Here is a 14,091-nt window from a genome sequence, read left to right as displayed (position 1 = left end):
CTTTTCATCTCTTCATTAATGTTGGGACTTTTTTACAAATTAATATCCTATTTACTCGTCCACTTGTTATTTTGCTTCATCCACATCTTTTATCTATACTCCAACTTCTCCCCAACAACTATTTTAGATCAGTAATATTCATCCATATTTTCTATGTTTTTAAATAACTTAACAAATGAATTATTGCTCAAACCTCGAACCAAAACATTCCTACTTTAACTAAAAGAATCTCATAAGAAATTAGAAATCCTTAAAATTAAATTGCCAACCCCTAATCTACTTCTTGCCTAATCAAAACAATTAGGTTCCTTAGATTCACCAAGAATTCACTTGCCCATGGCCCATTATCAAGAGTTGAGTGACTCCAAAGTTCAATAATAGTCTAAAAGTTACCGTTAAAATTAAGCCAGCTAGGTATGAGAAGGCAGCGTAAAGTGTAGCTGAATATTGAGTTCAACGACAGGACGACCATCATATTTCTATTGTCTGAAGAATTGTATTTCTAATATTTTGATTCTTCTCCCAGCTGTGTGCAAACAAATTCCAACTAATTTCAAGAGGATCTGACCATCTGGCCGCGCTTTGCCCCTGCGATTTGGCGCCTGCTATGCTTTGGTTTTGTCCGGATCACTCTTCGCTCGAACCTGGGACGTTTTCAGTTCTCTTAACTGCAGATTCACCTGTTCTTAAGAAGGATCTCAAGCCCATCTGCAGGTGAAAGAAGAGCAAAGGCATTAGAATGGCTGCCACAGGGGCGAGGGGTCGGTCTGATTATGATCATCTAATAAAGCTTCTGCTCATCGGCGACAGTGGTAAGTTTCAAGATCTTTCTTTCTTTCTTTCTTTCTTTTTTTGTTTTAAATCCATTGAAAAAGATGCCCTTTTTAGAATGGTTAATATTTGATAGATTTTTTTTTAATTTAGCTCTTCACTGCATACCCTTTTTGGAATCAGTTTCATATTGAATGATTTTGATTTGGTTGGCTTTTCTTCTTTTTGTTCGCATGCTGAATTCAGCTCTTTACATTGTGTATTGTGTTTTTAACGCAGGTGTTGGAAAAAGTTGTCTCCTTCTCAGGTTTTCTGATGACTCCTTTACCACAAGTTTTATAACCACAATAGGGTATGCTGCCGTTCTTTCTTTTAGCTCTGAAGTGGTTATTTGTTTCTGGTGTTGATCTCGTTAATCTTAGGACGTTTTTGTTAATGTGTTATGAGTGCCCAAAATCAAAATACTGATGCCCTTGAGAAAGGAAATATAAATATGAATCAGGGAAATATTGATCTGTCCAAATGAAGAAGTGTTTGAAACAACATGTATCCTATGGCTATGGATTTTGAAAGGAGTCCACAATCTATTATGAACACTCTCATTCTAAGAATGAGATAACCTTCTCTTGTAATTCACACACATGTATAATGTGAAATTCACTGTAAATTTCTGCCTCTCTCTGATCTCTCAATTTTTTCTCTCGAGCTGGTGACGGTCAGGGCTCAAACCCCCACAGTATGTTGTGAGGCACATACAGATCTATTAACCTAGTTTAGTCTCTAGGGCACTGGTTGTTCAAAAGGAATACCGATTATTAGGTGCATTGGAGGAGGAATCAACCTAGCCCTGCGAAACAGTAAAGGCCCAATAGTCTTATCTATATGGTCCGGGAAAAGGGGTTTACCCTACCGGAATGTACTTTGGCTTTCCCATTATGGTTGTCCATTGTGTGTTTTGATTCTCTTTCAATGTCTGGGCATGTCTATGTTTACTTGTGCATTGTTTTACGCTCTATGCACATATAGTTATGGATGTATGGAATAGAATAAAGATGCTCTTTATGTTCAATGCGTATATGATTGTGAAAGTTTAGTATACACTACAATATTTAAGGGCACTGCGTTATTCTAACAGGATGACTAATTAAGCGCTAACACTTACAAAGCTTAGTTTTTTATCTCAGCATTGACTTCAAAATTAGGACCGTTGAACTTGATGGGAAGCGCATTAAATTACAAATCTGGGATACAGCCGGTCAGGAGCGCTTCCGCACAATTACCACTGGTAGGTCTCAATTCTTTTTGATTGTTTATATGATAATATAATTTTTTACATTGATTCATGATGTATATTTATGTAAAAGTATCATTTTTGATGACTCTGATTTAGTTTTAGATTAAAAATTTAGATGCTTTATTCCGTGGTTTTTGGAGTTATGTTAAGCACTCCTGATCAAATATAATATTATGCTATATTTTTGAAACCCATTGGCCTATGTCGGTCATTCATTGATGGACATTGATGTAATTTCTTTCCTCCTGTAGCTTTTAAGCAGTGATTTGACTTTGTATGTAGATCCATGTGTTCAAACGTTTTTGGGTTCTGTCCACATTGTGAGAATATTTCAGTGAATTGGCATATTGATTTTCCATCATGTCATTAGAAAATGTTACAAAGTACAAATTTTCACTAAGTGGTCTGATTAATTATATTCTGTGTGCAGCATATTATCGAGGTGCTATGGGCATTATTCTGGTATACGATGTTACCGATGAATCATCCTTCAACAGTATCCTCTTCCTCATAATGGTCCATAATTTCTTATATCATACTTGAAATTTCATCCTAGTGTAGCTCGTGTTTGTTTTTACAATGTTGGTTGCAGAAATGGTTTTGATTATTGATATGTAGACTCTAGAGAGCTGGCACGTCAAGTTCAAGTTCAAGTTCAAGTTCTTTTTTTCAACATACTTGAATTGTGTTTAATTTTACAGCATTTGTGATGAAGTTCCTTAAAACTTCTATTGCAGTCAAAATTTATTTTTAGTTCAATAGTGAGGCTCTGAGGCATCGGTTTTGATCCTTTCCATGATGATGGGTCCAATACTGAAGCACAAAATGTTGAAAACCAATAAAACTATGCAGATGGTGATTCCAGAAGAATATTGCAGATATTTTAGTTCATAAAAGAAGTGCATGACATGACATAGTGTCATGTCCCTAAGGTATCTTAACTGAATTCACCAATTTTTAGACTACTGATTCAAGAGGCAATACAGAAATTGAACTTTGTTTTTTTACATGAACAGAAAACTTAAAACCTTTTATAAATGCAGTGTGACACAAACTCAGTTTTCTGATATAGATCTTACAGAAACTCACTCCTTTCTGAATAGGGTGCTGGTTCCCGAACCAGCTGCCTGTAGAAGTAGATGTCTGGTCACTGAATGCCTCTGCCTCAGTTGCTGGTGATGAAGATTCTCCCTTAAATCGCCTGTGAATCAGCTCTATGACATCCTGGCTATTGGATATGGCATAAATCTTCAGTATGATAGTGCTGGATATTGGTCAAGGGTGGATCTGTCACCGGCAGATGTTGGTCTCACTTTCCTCGCAGCGTTTGATCACCTGAGAATATTTTCTGCTGCTGTAGATGATTGGAATTGCTCCCTTAAGTGATTTGGTGATTGCTGATTCTACATGCAGACTCCTCCTGGCCGCCTGGGTGAAACCCTTGGTTTTCCTCAAATTGCCTACAGAAAACCTTCAACCCTGGTCCGCCTGCGAATTGTTATCAATCTGCCAGTTAGCTGGTGACTAGGCGTCTAAGGAGTGATCTGCAATAAATTTGCCTTATTTAGCCTTCAAAATTCCTCAGATTTGGATTCTGATTTCCATGTCTGCTCTGCCAAATATATTGCAGCCAGCAATGGCCTGAGGTCAGGCACCAAACAGTTGAAGATTAGTCCAGCACTGATTTTCCTTACCTGTGAATTAATTTTTGGATTAAATCAGTCATTAAGGATGCTTATAAGGTGAGTTACAAATGGAAATGACTACTATAATGATAGACCAATGGGACAGGGTTTTCATCCTGACCTGTGGCACTCAACACAGGGGTTTCCATCCCTGTTGTAGCTGGGTGTAATTTGCGAACAGAAAAGAAATGAACTTTTTTTCGGATATCTCGCATTGAATTCCGAAAGATATCCTTTATACCTGGTTGCATCCATACAAAGACCAGTTTGGCCTCCAACATTTGAAAGGAAGTTGGTGCCAACATAGTGAAAATTAAGTTGGCCTCAAAATGACTTATTATTATAGTTTATTACATAGATGACACACTTGTCGAAAACGCGAGTTTCAAAAACTTGCTGAAAATGCGAGTTTCAAAAACTCGCCGAGTTTTTGAGCTTGGTGAGTAGATGTCACTTCTACTCGCCAAAAAACTCGCTGAGTTTTTGACGAGTTTTTGGCAAAAACTCGGCGAGTCCGTGAAAAAACTTGCCCGTTGTTTGCCTTAGCCGAAAACGGCAAAACACTAATTCATTTTTTGTTTTTTGATTGGGTTTTGGGCTGAGTAAGGGGAAGTTGAATTGGAGTGACTTGGAAGGTGATTTGGAGGGATTCCAAGTGGATTTGAAGGGAAAATCAGATTCCCAGGTAAGTTTTTTATTTTTTTTTTATGCTTTTTTAAAACAATTTGTTTATTTTTTGTTGCATTTAGATTGATTAGAAATGATTCCTAGGTAGTCTAAATCATTTCTAAGTTATTTGCACAAGATTTAACACTAGATTTGACAAGTTTTGTTGAATTTTCACAATTTTTTTGAAGAATCTAGTTTTCAAAAAAAAATTCAAACCCTACTTTTAAAAAAAAAAAGGTTCGAATGATGTCTAAATTTATTTAAACTAATTTAGATAGTTTGCTAAATTGTTTTTTAAAATGTTAATTTTTTTTTCACTTTGTATGTGTAGGTTAAGTAAGCATTAATTATGGCAAGGGAGCAATGGCCACTATATCCATGCCCATCTGGATATATAGGCACCTGTCCTAGAGGTGCTAGAGATGGGGCATGGAGGTATGCCTATGAGGGACCCGATCCTGGATCAGTTATATGCATAAAGTGTGAGAAAATACTTCATGGAGGCATCAACCGCCTCAAATACCACCTTGCAGGAATAGATAGGTGTGATGCTAGAGCATGCCCTGGGACCAATGAAAAAATAAAAAGACAAATGAATGCCCTACTTGCGGTTGGGGAAGAGAAGAAATTGCAAAGGGAGAGGGCAAAGGTAGCCATGAGATCAGCCATAGCTGAATCTCAAGGTGTTTCTGTTGACCTTGAAGAGGAACAAGAAGCACTTGAGGGCATAGTGGGCTCTCGGCGTGGCCTACGTATCCGCAAACCCACCATCACCTCGCCCATTGCTTCTGCTTCCTCTAGTAGAGTACCTGGCATTGTTCCACTTGCATCACCACGATCAGGGTCCATAGGTGATTATTTTGTGCCCAGGAACACACACACCTGGAGCACAACCATCATTAGAGGCCACTGGATGGAATAAGGAGGTACATGAGAAAACCGACATTGCAGTAGTTGATTTTTGGTACTTCAACAACAATGCATTCAATGTGGCGGAGAATGCTTATTGGCCGAATTTGGTGATTGCTATGACAGTTTCAGGAAAGGGGTACAAGGCCCCTTCTCGCAGGAATTCGAGTGGGAGGTTAGTAAATTACTACATAGTCCACCACTTGATTTCATTTTTAATTTTTTTTAGATTTTTTGTTTATTAAATCAAAATTGTGTACTAAGACCTAATTTCACTTTGCACTTACAGGTTGCTCACAAATGCAGTTGCTAGGGCAAGAGAAGTGATGGAGGATCAAAAAATTGAATGGGCAAATTATGGCCGCACCATTCTTTTTGATGGGTGGACAGATGGCAAGAACCGCACCATCATCAATTTTTTGGTTGCTTGCAAGGAGAATGTAGTGTTCTTGAAATCTGTTGATGCCTCCAGCAAGGTGAAAAATGTAGAAACATTGGCTGAAATGTTGGAGCATGTCATCATGGAGGTGGGGGTAGAGAATGTGGTGCAAATCATCACAGATAATGCATCAACATATGTGTCAGCAGGTAGAATCCTTTTAAATTATCACCTTTAGGCATTAGCAATATTTTCATTTGTTGTGGCTTTGTTTTACTTGGTTGCATATTTCTTAAGAATAAATTCTTCTTTTGTAGGAAGAATCCTCCAAGGGAGGCACCCCACTCTTTTTTGGACACCTTGTGCAGCACATGTCCTTGACTTTCTTTTGGAGGACATAGGAAAACTTGAGCGGGTGACTCCAGTTGTGGAAGATGCAAGGAGGATCACCAAATATATTTACAATCACCCTTGGGTCCTAAATTTGATGAGACAGCACACCTGAGGGAAAGATTTGGTGAGAGCTGGTGTCACAAGGTTTGCAACGATTTTGATTATCTAGGCTTTGTTGATTCAAGATAATCAAAATCGTTGCAAACCTTGTGACACCAACTCTCACCAAATCTTTCCCTTGGTTGTGCTGTCTCATCAAATTTAGGACCCAAGGGTGATTGCAAATATATTTGGTGATCCTCCTTGCATCTTCCACAACTGGAGTTACCTGCTCAAGTTTTCCTATGTCCTCCAAAAGAAGGTCAAGGACATGTGCTGCACAAGGCGTCCAAAAAAGAGTGGGGTGCCTCTCTTGAAGGATTCTTCCTGCAAAAGAAGAATTTATTCTTAAGAAATATGCAACCAAGTAAAAACAAAGCCACAACAAATGAAAATATTGCTAATGCCTAAAGGTGTAATTTAAAAGGATTCTACTTGCTGACACATATGCTGCTGCATTATCTGTGATGATTTGCACCACATTCTCAACCCCCACCTCCATGACGACATGCTCCAACATTCCAACCAATATTTCTGCATTTTTCACCTTGCTGGAGGCATCAACAGATTTCAAGAACACTACATTCTCCTTGCAAGCAACCAAAAAATTGATGATGGTGCGGTTCTTGCCATTTGTCCACCCATCAGAATGAATGGTGCAGCCATAATTTGCCCATTCAATTTTTTGATCCTCCATCACTTCTCTTGCCCTGACACATATGTTGCTGCATTATCTGTGATGATTTGCACCACATTCTCAACCCCCACCTCCATGACGACATGCTCCAACATTCTAGCCAATGTTTCTGCATTTTTCACCTTGCTGGAGGCATCAACAAATTTCAAGAACACTACATTCTCCTTGCAAGCAACCAAAAAATTGATGATGGTGCGGTTCTTGCCATTTGTCCACCCATCAGAACGAATGGCATAATTTGCCCATTCAATTTTTTGATCCTCCATCACTTCTCTTGCCCTAGCAATTGCATTTGTGAGCAACCTGTAAGTGCAAAGTGAAATTAGGTCTTAGTACACAATTTTGATTTAATAAACAAGAAATCTAAAAAATAATTAAAAATGAAATCAAGTGGTGGACTATGTAGTAATTTACTAACCTCCCACTCAAATCCCTGTGAGAAGGGGCCTTGTACCCCTTTCCTGAAACTGTCATAGCAGTCACCAAATTCAGCCAATAAGCATTCTCCGCCACATTGAATGCAATGTTGTTGAAGTACCAAAAATCAACTACTGCAATGTCAGTTTTCTCATGTACCTCCTTATTCCATCCAGTGGCCTCTAATGATGGTTGTGCTCCAGGTGTGTTCCTGGGCACAAAATAATCACTTATGGACCCTGATCGTGGTGATGGAAGTGGAACAATGCCAGGTACTCTACTAGAGGAAGCAGAAGCAATGGGCGAGGTGATGGTGGGTTTGCGGATACGTGGGCCACGCCGAGAGCCTACTATGCCCTCAAGTGTTTCTTGTTCCTCTTCAAGGTCAACATAAACACCTTGAGATTCAGCTATGGCTGATCTCATGGCTAGCTTTGCCCTCTCCCTTTGCAATTTCTTCTCTTCCCCAGCCGCAAGTAGGGCATTCATTTGTCTTTTTATTTCTTCATTGGTCCTAGGGCATGCTCTAGCATCATGCCTATCTATTCCTGCAAGGTGGTATTTGAGGCGGTTGATGCCTCCATGAAGTATTTTCTCACACTTTATGCATATAACTGATCTAGGATCGGGTCCCTCATAGGCATACCTGCATGCCCCATCTCTAGCACCTCTAGGACGGGTGCCTATATATCCAGATGGGCATGGATCTAGTGGCCATTGTTCCCTTGCCATGATTAATGCTTACTTAACCTACACATACAAAGTGAAAAAAAAATTTAACATTTTAGCTAAACAATTTAGCAAACTATCTACATTAGTTTAAATAAATTTAGACATCATTCGAATTTTTTTTTTAAAAAAAAGTAGGGTTTGAATTTTTTTTTGAAAACTAGATTCTTCAAAAAAATTGTGAAAATTCAACAAAACTTGTCAAATCTAGTGTTAAATCTTGTGCAAATAACTTAGAAATGATTTAGACTACCTAGGAATCATTTCTAATCAATCTAAATGCAACAAAAAATAAACAAATTGTTTTAAAAAAGCATAGAAAAAAAAAAAAAAAAACTTACCTGGGAATCTGATTTTCCCTTCAAATCCCCTTCAAATCCACTTGGAATCACTCAAAAATCCCTCCAAATCACCTTCCAAGTCACTCCAAGTCAACTTCCCCTTACTTAGCCCAAAACTCAATCAGAAAACAAAAAATGAATTAGTGTTTTGCCGTTTTCGGCTAAGGCAAACAGCGGGTGAGTTTTTTTCACGGACTCGCCGAGTTTTTGGCAAAAACTCGGCGAGTACAGAAGTGACATCTACTCACCAGGCTCAAAAACTCGACGAGCTTTTGAAACTCGCCGAGTTTTCGACGAGTGTGTCATCTATGGAAGAAACCATGATTAATGCTATACAACCTTGAAAGAGAATTGATCCAAATGGGAATGTGATATTGAGATTAACTTGTAAATGAATTGGATAGATTACAATGAACGAATGACTTGCTTTATAGAAAGCAAGAGAAACCTAATCTAAAATTAGGAAACCAAAATTAGCTCAAGGATGTTGAAATGAATAGCTAGTTCGGATCATATTTTAATGTAGCTGGGCCCAAAATGAAACGTGTTATAACTTGCAAGTTATGTAGGCCCCAAATTGGGCGCCAAAAGGGCAAATCTAAAATATGTTAAAACAGTGGCAATTTGGTTAAAGCTGACTTGAAAACTTGAACATGAATCTTGTTTATATACAAGATTCATTTTCACTTCAAATATACATCGCATCATCTTCATCAAGTGCCGTTAGCCTTTTGCAAAATTTAGTTAGCGAACTCCAAGGAAAGAAGAGATCTAAGTCTTCATACTGCTGCAAGTCTATCCGATCATTGAGCGAAACCATTGGACAACTTACTGGGCAAGGTGGTGTCCTATACTTCAGTGATCTCCTTCTCCAAGTGGTGTCGATATTCTGCTCTCTGAAGATATATCACAGCTCCATATACTTGGTTTAGTCTGCCCTAGATTGGCACTACAATCAAATAAGTAATTTGATTCATGTAATCTGCTTATAAATAAAGGAATTGATCTGAATCTTTGATGCTGGGTTTTTCCTCCAAGAGGGAGGTTTTCCCAGGGTACTTGTATCTTGTGTTGTGTACTTTATTTGTTATTTCTTTTTATTCTCAGTCTGATTATAATTTAAGTAAGAAGATTAACATCTGATTGCCTAAAATCGACAAAGGAACTAAAGATTATCTCAACTAAGTGAATTTAATCTATTATTAGCCGAATGATTAATCTAATAAAAGATAAAAATCACCTATATTTAGCTTATAATTAAAGGACATAATTATAGAATTAATAAGATAATGTCTTAATTACTCCAACACACCCCCCTTTAAGATTAGCTTAGTTATAAGCTAAAGGGCTAATGATGAATGTCTTAATTAATAAGATAATGTCTTAATTACTCCAACACACCCCCCTTTAAGATTAGCTTAGTTATAAGCTAAAGGGCTAATGATGAATGTCTCCAAGTTGGATCTCTCAGAAATTGGACAGGAACTTGCAGATTTGGAGCTTTGATACCATGTTAGAGTTATTTGTTCAACCCCACAAGCCCAATCACCTGCAATTAAAACACTTATCACATCTGAAGAGAAGAAGCCATGATTAATGTTATGCAACCTTGAAAGAGAATTGATCCAAAGAGGAATATGATATTAAGATTAACCTGTAAATGAAACTGGATAGATTACAATGAATAAATGACTTGCTTTATGGAAAGCAAGAGAAATCTAATCTAAAATTAGGAAACTAAAATTAGTTCAAAGAATTAAAGATTAGCTCAACTAAGTGAACTTAATATTAGCCTAGTCTAATAAAAGATAAAAAGCACCTAAGTTTAGCTTAAGTGAATAAAGTAATTAAAGGACCTAATTATAGAATTAATTAGATAATGTCCTAATTGCTCCAACATATCTTGCTTGGCTTAGGAGGTAGTGTCTTAGGTTGCAAAACATCCTTGCGAAAAGGTCTCCCATGTGGTCTTGATGATGCATTCTTAAAGTAGGACTTGTTTTTGGTTGTGGTATCCTCCAAATTCAAGACTTTCTGAATAACATCCTGTATAGAAGTATGCTCAAAAGCCATAACTAAGCCTCAAAACGACTTTGATAGCCCCTCAATAAGCAAGAACATAAGTCTCCTCTCTGTAACATTAGGCACCATGGGCAAAACTCATTGAAATTCTGCTACCTAATCCTCCATTGAATTATGCTGTCTCAAGTGTGTTAACTCTTTGAAATGTACTTTGGGTTCGTTCCTATCAAACCTATCTATAAACTTGTTTGAAATTAGCATGTCACCACATTACGATGTCCCTGTGTGATTAACCCATGATGCCATCACTCGTGTTGTACCATCCACGTGGAGAATATCAAACTTGATAGCTTTACCTTCTGTCATGATGTGTGTCTAGATTTCGGATCCAATTTTGTGCAGAGACCTTCCCAGAGCCATCAAAAGGTGAAAGGATCAACTTACTCAGCCTTTGCTATAGATCTTTGTTGAATGGCTGCATAGATTGTCTCCCTCCTGATCCACTTCTAGCATTATGGAATTATATGAATGAAATTGGAGATCTGACCTCCGGATCAAGTCTTGAATAGGCATTTATGCAGACATTAAAATCATTTTCTGTTGGTTTCAGCTCTTCCTCTTCGTGTCAGCTTAACTCTAGGCAAGATTGAGGGCTGTGTAGGTCTGGGAACCCTGCTTTTATGATTTTCAGATCGATTTTGATTTGAGTTGCTGTGTTTTGTACCATTATTTTGTGCAGATCTAATGGGATTGTTTGAACCATTCATGTTCTGCAACATTTGGAGGAGTATTTGTGTTGTTTGCTATTGCTTTCTTGCCATTTATTCCTGCATCTGTGTATTCTCTTGAAAGCATACCAGTTCTCATCCTGATTTGACATCTTTTTGCCTATCTTTACTTCCAGACCCGAACTGCTGTGACTCAGCTTCTAATTTCTTCTTCTCTTTCTCCAAAGCTCACTGATCCCTTTGGCTCAGCATACACAAAATTTACCCAGCGTGCCGCTTGCTTTGATAACCGCTGTTATTTCCCTAGCGTTTCTTAAATTGAATTCTGAATTCACCAATTTTATACTACTGATTCAAGAGAGGCAACACAGTTTTTTTTTTAAACATGAACCAAAAACTTAAAACCATTTATAAATGCGGTGTGACAGAAACTCAGTTTTCTGCATAAACATGAATTCAGTTTTGATGTAGATCTTACAGAAATTTTTCTGTTGCAAGAGGATTTACATGTATGAACAAATTTGTCAAGATTCCCTACACTAACTCTTGCCTTTCTGAATAGGGCACTGGTTGCCAAAACAACCGCCTGTAGAAGTAGATGTCTGGTCATTGAATGCTATTGCTGGTGATGAAGATTCTCCCTATAATCACTCGTGAATCAGCTCTGGCACACCAGTTATTGGATGTGATATAAATCTGCAGTATGATGGTGCTGGAAATTGGTCAAGGGTAGATCTGTCACCGAAAGAGGGCGGTCTCACTTTCCTTACAGTGTTTTATCACCAGAGACACTATTTGCTGCTGCTGTAGATGACTGGAATTGTTCCCTTAAGTGATCTGGTGATTGTTGATTCTACATGCAGACTCCTCCTGGCTGAACCTGAGGTGTGAAACCCTCGGTTACCTCAAATTGCCTATATCAAGCCTTCAACCTGTCCAAAAACTGTCCAAAAACAATATATGCAACTTTAACAAGAAAAGGTGTACAGAAGTTTTTGGACAGTTTAAAAATTTAAACTGAGATAATTATCTAAGAAGCCAATTTGGATTACCCTGGATGCTCACAATGTATTGAAAAGTTTGTTATGTTTCAGTGTTCTAATTTTCTGAACTCTATAAAAATTGTTTGATTTTTTTCTTAACCATTCTTATTTAGGATTCTTTGTAAAATAGAAATTTTTAGGCATTTGAAACACAATTGTGACTCTAATGTTTCCCTTAGTTTGTGGTCTTGAATCAATTCTAGCATTATATATTGAACTGGCCTTCCCAAGTTCTAAGGTTTTAATTCTCTATGTAATTTGTCTTGTTTTTACACTGAAGGACATCATCAAATTTTATGATTCATTCATGGCTCAATCATGTTCTTAACTTCTGTTGTCTAAAGACATTCGTAACTGGATCAGAAATATTGAGCAACATGCTTCTGAAAATGTCAACAAAATATTAGTGGGAAACAAGGCAGATATGGATGACAGCAAGAGGGTAAGTTTGATGTTCCTTTCTGAGCTGATTATTTCCTTTGCTGTAGTAATGCTCATATTATAACTTATTGATCATGACCATTTCATGATATTCATTAGGCTGTTCCAACTGCATGGGGTCAGTCACTTGCAGATGAGTTTGGTATCAAGTTCTTTGAAACTGTAAGTTTCTATTACACATTCGTTCAGCACTTGTAATCTTGATTCACGTTTATCTGGTACTTGCACTTTCCTATCTGTTGTACGTATCATGGATATTTTCAGTACAAGCAAATAAGATTCTGTGAATGTTTGCATTGCAGAGTGCAAAAACGAATATGAATGTTGAGGAGGTTTTCTTCAATATTGGAAGGGATATAAAGAAAAGGCTTGAAGAAAGTGATACAAAGGTTGAGGTAAGTTACTGTGTATTACAACCTAAAATTACTCGTAAATTGATTTTATTTTTTTTGTTGGTTAAAGGGAAGCAAGTCATTCTGTATGAAAGCATGTGATTCACCACTACAAAGAGTAATTGGTGCATGGTTTGCTGCAGCCAAATACTATCAAACTTAACAAAGCAGATCAAGCAAAAGGTCCAGACAGTCCTGCACAGAAGTCCACTTGCTGCAGTTCGTGAAGCTATTAAGATTCATCACCTACCTGAAATTTTTTCTGGTTCAGTCTGACAGAAGCTGCCTCGTGCTTGAGTCGTAAGTTGGATGAATTTGCCAAGTTTTCTGTTGGCAAAATCAGTTTGAAAACAATGTGGAAGCCCCATTTGAAAGGAATCTGTCCTGAACCTGCCATTCTTTTTCTTGATTATTCTATTATTTCTTTGTAGTGAATTCTTTTCAAGAGCCCTTTGTGTCTTGTGAGCTAAAATGTGAACACTAATTGGGGCCTAGTCTCTGTGGATATGCCCAGGTTCCATAAGCTTTTGTGTGTGCCCTAGGGCAGTCAAATGAAATGTGTAAGCCGTAAATTGATCATTTTGCCTGCAATAGAGGCTTTTAACAGTTGAGCTTGAAATTTGTCACCCTTTCTGTATGAAGTTAAAAAAAACACTGGGTCATTGGTTTCCATAATTTTTAAATTCTTGAATTTGTTAGGTTTTTTATTGATGTAGATTCTTATCTAACCTGTTATGAAAGTTTACGGTCATGGAATACACAGATATCCAATATTTGTAGTCTTGGTATTTGCTGCAATTGCATGTAAGTTTGCTGTCTTGGAATACACAAGTAAGTTTGCTGTCTTGGAATTTGCTGCAACTGTATGTGAGCTATAAACTTCTTAAATCTTAGGTTCTAAGCTTATTTGGATTCTTATGTAACGTGTCGTGAAAGTTTGCTGTCATGGAATTACAATTGTAGAATCTACAAAGAGATTCAAATATTTGTAATATGCTGCCTTGGAATACACAACTTTAGGGTATGCAATCAGAGCGATCCAAATGTTTGCGGTCTTGGTATTTGCTTAAAAGTTTTCTGTA

The 14,091-nt window shown here is 37.5% G+C and overlaps 1 protein-coding gene across 1 annotated transcript; it reads left to right on the top strand.

Annotated features, from left to right (window-relative positions):
* The first annotated feature begins 399 nt into the window (after positions 1–399).
* On the top strand, positions 400–13,642 carry LOC131052656 (ras-related protein RABE1c). The gene is made up of 8 exons (XM_057987234.2): positions 400–812; positions 1,051–1,123; positions 1,956–2,056; positions 2,496–2,561; positions 12,521–12,618; positions 12,717–12,779; positions 12,920–13,012; positions 13,153–13,642. The coding sequence occupies exons 1-8, from the start codon at positions 740–742 to the stop codon at positions 13,234–13,236; spliced, it is 651 nt and encodes a 216-aa protein (XP_057843217.1). The 5' UTR covers positions 400–739; the 3' UTR covers positions 13,237–13,642.
* Positions 13,643–14,091: the final 449 nt, after the last annotated feature.

This window comes from Cryptomeria japonica, chromosome 8, assembly GCF_030272615.1.
Source record: "Cryptomeria japonica chromosome 8, Sugi_1.0, whole genome shotgun sequence".
In the NCBI taxonomy this organism is placed as follows: Eukaryota; Viridiplantae; Streptophyta; class Pinopsida; order Cupressales; family Cupressaceae; genus Cryptomeria; species Cryptomeria japonica.
This window is presented reverse-complemented; position numbering and strand designations above follow the sequence as displayed.

Coding starts and splice junctions, on each gene's coding strand:
- LOC131052656 (XM_057987234.2), top strand. CDS start 740: ATGGCTGCCACAGGGGCGAGGGGTCGGTCTGATTATGATCATCTAATA. Junction 12,619..12,716: donor ATATGGATGACAGCAAGAGG/GTAAGTTTGATG, acceptor GATATTCATTAG/GCTGTTCCAACTGCATGGGG. Junction 12,780..12,919: donor GTATCAAGTTCTTTGAAACT/GTAAGTTTCTAT, acceptor TTTGCATTGCAG/AGTGCAAAAACGAATATGAA.